At 33.3% G+C, this 9,283-nt stretch overlaps 1 protein-coding gene across 1 annotated transcript; it reads left to right on the top strand.

Annotated features, from left to right (window-relative positions):
• The first annotated feature begins 6,397 nt into the window (after nt 1-6,397).
• LOC112012985 (malonyl-CoA:anthocyanidin 5-O-glucoside-6''-O-malonyltransferase) lies at nt 6,398-7,792 on the top strand. Its single transcript, XM_024045364.2, has one exon. The coding sequence runs from the start codon at nt 6,398-6,400 to the stop codon at nt 7,790-7,792; it is 1,395 nt and encodes a 464-aa protein (XP_023901132.2).
• The last annotated feature ends 1,491 nt before the right edge of the window (nt 7,793-9,283 follow it).

Here is a 9,283-nt window from a genome sequence, read left to right on the forward strand (position 1 = left end):
ATTGAAGAGTTCAGAGATTCTAAAGCGGTAGAAGATTTCTGCTGTAAGTTCATCTACGGGAATTGAAGAGTTCAGGTTTTTTACTATAAAAATTAGTTTGTTTTATTGGTTTTCTTGGGTCATCATATCTTTTTTTTTTTACTACATTATTTTGACATGATATTGATGTTTGTTTGTTTTAACAAGTTTTATTCAATAAATTGAATTAACAACTTCGGTTTAAAACTTGTTAATTTTATCAACCGGGGCCTAAATTTCCCAACAAGTGATATCAGAGCGGATACATTCTGATTAGATTAATTTCCTGAGTGTGATCCTTGACCCTTATTGTCATGGATCATGGACAATCTCTTTTGATTCCTCCTTTATTTGACAAAACTAATTATGCGTACTGAAAAGTTCGTATGAAATTTTTTTTGTAAGCTCTAGGTGAACAGGTATGGCAAGCTATTGAAGTTGGTTGGATTAAGCCAAATGAAGTATCGGTAGATTGGGATGATGCAACAGTCATAGCAGCAAATTTTAACAGTAGGGCCTTGAATGCTTTGTTTTGTGGGGTGACCAATGAAAAATTCAAGAAAATATCATCTACAGAAGTTGTCAAGGAAGCATAGACCATTCTTGAGACCACCTATGAAGGTACCAAGGCAGTAAAAACTATGAAGTTTCAAAGATTCACTAGTAGTTTTGAAGAAATAAGGATGGAAGAGAATGAGACATTTGATGAGTTCTATGCTAAACTCAAGGATATTGTGAATTCTACTTCCAATCTTGGAGAATTTATTACAGAATCCAAAATTATTAGGAAAATCCTTAAGTCCTTACTTGAAAGATTCCATACTAAGATCATTGTCATTGAAGAAGTAAAGAACATTGATCAAATTTCTTTAACTGAGCTTGTAGGGAACCTTCAAACCTATGAGATGAGATTAGGTTTAATGGGAAAAAGTGGAAAGAGTAGAAACTTGACTCTTAAAGGTATAGAGGAAGAGATTGAGGACTCTGAAAATGAAAATGAAAGTGAAGANAGGTATCTATCGAGGTTCACGAATTTAGATTTTTCAGATTTGATTTTTGGCCTATGTTTATGTATTTATGTATGGTTTCTTTTCTCACAACCCTAAACATATATAAGGCTTATTTTAGAGACCGTCATATAAGAGAATACAATGAGAACATATGCAAAAAGGTAACCGATGCCTTATTCTCTCTGAAAGAAGCTATTGCATCTTTGCGCCTTAGGGTTTTGTAACCAAGTGCTTCTTGATCTTCATTGTTGATGAAGTGAAGAACTTTGCAGCCAACAATCTTCTTCATGTTGATGAGTGAGTCACGTATTGAGATTCGTGCAAAGGAGTTAGTCACATACTAGGATCCGTGCATAAAAAGGGTGGCGTTCATATATTGAAGAGTTCAAAGGTTTTGAAGCGGTAGAAGTTTCTATTGTAAGTTCATCTACGGGGATTGTAGAGTCTAGAGACAAAAGTTTTGTATTAGATCTGAAACTTCTCTTTACTATAGTGGATTGATTTTCGGGAAGGTTTCCCCCTAGTTTTTTACTATGAAACTAGTTTATTTTATTGGTTTTCCTGGGTCATCATATCTTGTCTTATTATTTATTTTTCCGCTACATTATTTTGACATGATATTGATATTTGTTTGTTTTAACAAGTTTTATTCATAATAAATTTAATTAATAACTTGGGTTTAAAACTTGTTAATTCTATCAACCGGGGTCTAAATTTCCTAACACTAAGTTAATTAAAAAAATAAAACATTATATAATCAAAATCAAGATACACTTAAAACCTTTTTTAAAACTCATAAGTATCATCGTACTTCTATGCTTAATTATGTGTTATTTTCATTTTACTTCTAAGTAAACAAATGACTTGTTGGAATATCTCATACTTAGATTATTCTTTTAACTTCATATACTAATGACTATATATTAATTATTTTTATTTTTATTTAAAAATATATATTGATTTTTATTTTAAATTATCAAGTACCTTAAAATAAACAATAATTATACTAAAAATACTAGACACATAAAAAATAATAATAAATAAATGAAATAAGTTAAAAATAAGTGGCACATTTTAAGAAGTTGTACATAAACAAAATAAGCTAAAAATTAAACAAAAAAAAAAAAAATCATGACAAAAAATATTTTATATGTTGTGGGGGATTTTTTTCCCGCTGCAAGCTCTTTGTCCGCTTTGGGGAGCCAAGCCCTCATGGTTTTGTTCTCAAGCGACGTGAGAGGTCAGGATTTTCACCTTTGAGGCTTGACACCTTAGTCCCACATCAGCAAGAGAAGCGCCCCACTCATACTTTATATATGCTTGGCACTTGCATGAGTGTACCACTACTACACATGTGTAGTAGTGGTAGAGGCATGCCTTGCACTTCGGTGTTGGCAACAAAACCATGCAGGTGCAGAAGGATGTCAAGCCTCAAAGAGGTGAAAATCCCGAACTCGCCCCAAAGCGGACAATATTGGAGATGGGCACTGCCCTCAAAAGCACCTTTTTTGGGGGGATTTTTTCCCGCCGCAAGCTCTTTGTCCACTTTGGGGAGCCAAGCCTGCACGATTTTGTTCTCAAGCGACGTGGGAAGTCAGGATTTTCATCTTTGAGGCTTAACACCTTGGTCCCACATCGGCAAGAGAAGCGCCCCACTCATGCTTTATATGTGCTTGGCACTTGCATGAGTATACCACTACTACATTAATTAATTAATAATTACTTATATTAAATAATATTTTTAGCAATAATTTTGTCTTCAATCTTTGATTTAATCTTGTTCTTGTTAATCGAAATCTTGAGTTTGTAACTGATCACTGTAGTAAAATAAAAGGAAATAGTTAGACAAGAAAGAAATATGAAGATGAAATAATATATAAACTTCTATATCCAAGTGAGCATCCTATATATGATACTGAATGTATGTAATTGTATTATTTTACAACTGATCACTTTTATATGTACATACATCTCAAAGTCGGTTTAGGGAAGAAAATTAGAAAAACCTCACTATAATAGATGATTGGCTAGTTGACTGCCGTATAAGACAAAGGACACCGCCGATAATATTGTAAGTTTGTAACGTTCATAATGGCCAAATTGGGATATACTCCTTTCGCTAAAACTTTCCAGCAAAATGTCCATTATTTGAAACTATTTATAGATATGTCACTGTTTTAAACTGGATTTTCTAAAAATCGAGTTTCAATGAAAAACTCGATTTGGCGAAAATCAAGTTATAGGCAATTAGAATTTTTCAAGAAATTCAATTTTCGGCAAATTGAGTTTTTCATTGAAACTCAGTTATCTAAAAATTGAGTTTCAAAACAGCAGCATATCCTTAAATAGTTTCAAATATGGGGCATTTTGCTAGAAAGTTTCGACGAAAAGAGTGTTTTGCCATTTTGACCCGTTCATAACTCATGTCAAATGTGGCATGAATCATTGAAGGTCAAGTGCATCCCAATAGTTTTGCTTGTTTAGCATGCTTATGTTGTTAATTCCTATGTCACCAACGTATACAAATTTCCAGCCTAAGAATTCTATCAAATTAAATTATTTTTTTAGAGGACTATCAAAATTAATTAGATTCATCAATCCGTGAAAACTGAAAAGATGTTAGAATACTGTTTTTCTATCCATTCTTCAAGCTAGTATATATATAATCTGAACCCCCACCCCACCCCAAAAAAAAAAAAAAAAATCATCAACTTTTAACATGGTAGATGCAGATGCATAAAGGTTGTACATCTGATGGAAACGAAGATTATTGCTGTAAACATATATTTTTAAAGAAATTCAAAAAAATTGAAAAGCTAAAAGAAAAACGCATAATGTTAAAAAGTTTTGGTAGGACCACCACCATATCTAACACATTTAAATCAGCGTCACCACTCATATCTATATTTCCAACAAACCCGTAAACACAACAACAACCTCATTATAATAAATAAATAAAGTGGAAGAATGTGACAGCACTTAACCATATACCATAAACACTAAATAAGAATACAAAATAGATGGAAAGAGTTATTAGAATAAATGATTATTACCTAGCATATATTTGGGTGAACAATGTATTGAACAATTTTTTTTTTTTTAGAGTTTTAATTTATGGCATCCACTTTTAATGATAACATTTTATCATCAAATTAAGACACCAATTGGTTTTTGGTGTAGGCGGGAATTTAAACCCAAATCTCTTATTCAACTATCAAAAACTTTACTAATTGAGTTAACTTGTACTTATAGACTTTCTCAAAAAAAAAAAAAAAAAAACTTGTACTTATAGTATTAATGGTTATATTAGTTTGTATTAGACTACTTGCAATAAAGGAAAGAAAAAAAAGCCCATATCTAGTGCCCATAGTTGAATCTTGGTTCGAGTACGTAAGCAATATAAACAAACATTGGATGCCCACCAGAACGAAAGGCCCGGCCCATAATAAGACAAATAATTTAGGTAGCTATGGACAGGCGTGATTAAAAAGGAGCCCAAATTATAGGCTCCCAAAAGTAAGCTAGCCACCTAAAAGAAAAAAATAAGGTAAGCCAGAAATTTGCTAGTATTTAGTGTGGGGTTGTTTTGCGCTGGGGTGTTAGTTGCAATGTGTGGCCAACTTTTAAGGAAACAGAAATTTGCTGATACTGTTTTTGTATATTAAATTGCATATGCTTTCAAAATCGCTCTGGGTTGTTACATTTTTGTAATTTTAGTTCAAAATTAAATATACAGACGAGTGATTAATACAAAAGATGTAAATAGATGAGCTAGCATGTACATCAAATCTTTTGAAATTTTGAGCAAATGTTAAAGAACCATATAATGGTAGAAAGAAAGCACTACCTTAGAATTGAGCTTAGAATATTAACTCACACACTTACAAAGAACTATTGGCAAAGCTTGGTATTAGTATTTTACGAGAGTAATTATTAGTGCACACTTTATTGCACATACCGCACTTTCTATTTATTTTTTGTAGTAAAATTGTGCTTTCAAGTCATGATTTTAATGCGAACAATGTCCAATAGATGGTGTTTAATAAACGTTGCATTTTGTACAAACCATTTAATATTCATCTCAATTACATTATAAAAGATTCACAGAGGCATCACTGATCTTACCTCCCTCTCTCTTTCTCTCATGGCAACACAAAATTCGATGAAACTATTGGAAGTTTGTAGAGTCTCTCCGCTCTTTGACTCCCCAAACACAGCCACTGAGTTCTCACTCCCAGTCACTTTCTTTGACCTCTTTTTCTTCAAATCCACACCAATTGAGTTTCTTTCCTTCTACTCACATACTCACTTAGACGACTATCTTTGCTTTGACTCAATCCTCTCCAAACTCAAGCACTCACTCTCCCTCACTCTCCCACACTTTCTCCCACTTGTTGGGAAACTAATATGGCCTCCTAATTCTCAAAAGCCCATAATCCATTACACTCCCGGTGATTCCATTTCACTCACTATAGCTGAATCTGATGCTAACTTTGACAATCTATCTGGACACCACGTAACTGAAGCTAGAGACTTTTGTCCTCTCATACCCCACTTGGAAACATCAGACTCAGAAGCTTCAATTTTGACATTGCAAGTCACTCTCTTTCCAAGCAAAGGGTTTTGCCTTGGCATTGTTGCGGACCATGCGGTTCTTGATGGGAAAGCCATGTCATTGTTCTTGGACTCATGGGTTTATATAAGCAAACTCGAAAAACTGATCACCAAGAACAACGCAACTTTACTACCAGAACTAACACCATTCTTTGACAGAACCGTTGTCAAATACCCAGCTACACTCGACTCGATGTAGGGGTGTTAGTTGCAATGTGTGGCCAACTTTTAAGGAAACAGAAATTTGCTGATACTGTTTTTGTATATTAAATTGCATATGCTTTCAAAATCGCTCTGGGTTGTTACATTTTTGTAATTTTAGTTCAAAATTAAATATACAGACGAGTGATTAATACAAAAGATGTAAATAGATGAGCTAGCATGTACATCAAATCTTTTGAAATTTTGAGCAAATGTTAAAGAAACATATAATGGTAGAAAGAAAGCACAACCTTAGAATTGAGCTTAGAATATTAACTCACACACTTACAAAGAACTATTGGCAAAGCTTGGTATTAGTATTTTACGTGAGTAATTATTAGTGCACACTTTATTGCACATACCGCACACTCAATTTATTTTTTGTAGTAAAAATTGTGCTTTCAAGTCATGATTTTAGTGTGAACAATGTCTAATAATAAACGTTGCATTTTGTACAAACCATTTAATATTCATCTCAATTACATTATAAAAGATTCACAGAGGCATCACTGATCTTACCTCCCTCTCTTTTTCTCATGGCAACACAAAATTCGATGAAACTATTGGAAGTTTGTAGAGTCTCTCCGCTCTTTGACTCCCCAAACACAGCCACTGAGTTCTCACTCCCACTCACTTTCTTTGACCTCTTTTTCTTCAAATCCACACCAATTGAGTTTCTTTCCTTCTACTCACATACTCACTTAGACGACTATCTTTGCTTTGACTCAATCCTCTCCAAACTCAAGCACTCACTCTCCCTCACTCTCCCACACTTTCTCCCACTTGTTGGGAAACTAATATGGCCTCCTAATTCTCAAAAGCCCATAATCCATTACACTCCCGGTGATTCCATTTCACTCACTATAGCTGAATCTGATGCTAACTTTGACAATCTATCTGGACACCACGTAACTGAAGCTAGAGACTTTTGTCCTCTCATACCCCACTTGGAAACATCAGACTCAGAAGCTTCAATTTTGACATTGCAAGTCACTCTCTTTCCAAGCAAAGGGTTTTGCCTTGGCATTGTTGCGGACCATGCGGTTCTTGATGGGAAAGCCATGTCATTGTTCTTGGACTCATGGGTTTATATAAGCAAACTCGAAAAACTGATCACCAAGAACAACGCAACTTTACTACCAGAACTAACACCATTCTTTGACAGAACCGTTGTCAAATACCCAGCTACACTCGACTCGATGTTCTCAAACCGTTTGTTAGCAATGAATAGCCGTCGAAGCCTGAAGTCATTCAATTTTGAGGTTCCAGCAGACATTGTTCGAGCCACATTCGAGTTAAGCCGTACAGATATAGAAAAAATCAGGAAAAGGGTTTTGTCATGGGGTGATAAGAATGGTGAAACTAAAACAAACACATCGGAACCACTCCATTTATCAACCTTTGTCCTCACATTTGCATATACAATGGTTTGTGTGGCAAAAGCCAAAGAAGTAGAAAGTAACAAAATGATCTACCTATATATCATAGCTAATTTCCGGTCTCGTTTAGACCCTCCGATTCCAGCCAATTATTTTGGTAACTGTGTTGGAGTAGGTGGTATAGGTGCCGAAGCAAGAGAGTTAATGGAGGAATCTGGGCTGGCCATTGCTGCTTATAGGATCATTGATGGCATCAAAAAGATGAAGGGATTTCTTAATGAAGCAGATAAATTGATTGAAATGGTGACGAGAGAGAAGGAAGTTGAAGGAACCCAAACCCAACCGGAAGTGATTTCAGTTGCCTGGTCAAACAAATTCAGGGATTATGAGAGGGATTTTGGGTGGGGAAGACCTAAGAAAGTGGAGCTCACGAACATACACAGAACTAAAGCAACTTCTATGGTGGATAGCAAAAATGGGAATGGAGGAGTTGAAGTTGGTATAGTCTTAAAGAAGCATGAAATGGAAAGATTTGCTTCTCTCTTTGTTACTGGCTTACAAAGCCTTTAAGACCATCTTCATGTTTTTACAAGGTGCTTTAGAGAGAGAAAAATAAGAACTTAGTTTTCATTACTCACTAAATTATGAAATAAAGACGACTTATATTATACTTGTCTCAAGTGGTATCACTCAATTTTATTTAGAAAAATAAATTAAAATGATTACTTTTTCTATATTTATTTTAGTTTATTTGTGTGTGTATATATATATATATATATATAGTTGGGTTCAACTTATACCTAGTGTAATTCTAAGTAATGTTACACCACCCAATAACTTGATATTGAATTAATATTTTGAAAATCTAATTATTGAATTACATAATTTATATGTTCTTAATATGCATGCCAATTTTCATATCAATCGGATGGTATTTACCATTTGATACATAAACTCATATTTTAGGCATTATTTTAAACTACAAAAATTTAAATTTTAACAATTGATTGATGACATAGATATTAATTTTTGATCACCTTGAAATTTTGCAAGTATAAAGAATATTCAAAGATAACGTAATCTAATGGTGGATTTGTCAATATTTGCATCCAATTAAAAAATATTGAGTGGTGAAATATTACTTAAAGTTACATCAGGTGTAACTTGAACCCAACCCATATATATATATATATATATATATATATGAGATAGGTTCAAGTTACACATTTTTTAAGCCATATATTTTCAAAAGATCTAACTGGTAAAAAAATAGCATTAAATGCTAATTAATTTACACATTATATTCACTTAATTAATAGAAGTTTTGTTTCTCTTTCCATACTTATTGTTTAAGGGTTTGGCTTACCTCCAGTACTTTTTTAATTGAAATTTGTTTTTGTTTTAATGAGAAACTGCTACATCACCCACTAACTAAATAAATGGTGGAAATTAAAACCCACAACCACTTATCAATATATATTTAAAACAACAAGAGATGTCCAATTAAAAATTTACTAGAGGTAAGCCAAACTCATTGTTTAAAACTTATATATATATATATATATATATATTCTTTTTTTGGCCAAATGACTTTACAATTATGTTACATTAATCTTTTACCCTACATCTTCTTCTACCAGACTACCACTACTACTATCTCTTTCCTTGTACATGTCTGCCATATCTTTCTTTGTTTTCCTTTTTCTTTCTAAGTCTTTATTCCTCCTCTCTATTCTCTTGCGCCACTTTCAAATTGGACCTATTATCTTCCCCACTCTACTTTTTTTTTTTTTTTTTTTTTTATTATCTCAAGTAGTTTCATCTAGAGCTTCTTTTTTCTTTTTTCCGCTAGGTATATTTGACACCCATAACTCTTGAAACCCAAAGAAGAAAAAAATGGAAGAGAAAATTTGAAAACAAACTTTGAATTAGAAAAGTAATAGAAAATTAATTGTAATTGTGTTGTTATTCCTAAGTTTTAGTTTGTAAAGTGAATTAGTTTTAATGGGCAAATAGATCTAATGGAGATTACTGGTTTAGAAAGTGTTGGTGCCCCTCCAA

Source organism: Quercus suber, unplaced genomic scaffold, assembly GCF_002906115.3.
Source record: "Quercus suber isolate HL8 unplaced genomic scaffold, Cork oak 2.0 scaffold_104, whole genome shotgun sequence".
NCBI classification, from domain to species: Eukaryota; Viridiplantae; Streptophyta; class Magnoliopsida; order Fagales; family Fagaceae; genus Quercus; species Quercus suber.

Coding starts and splice junctions, on each gene's coding strand:
- LOC112012985 (XM_024045364.2), top strand. CDS start 6,398: ATGAAACTATTGGAAGTTTGTAGAGTCTCTCCGCTCTTTGACTCCCCA.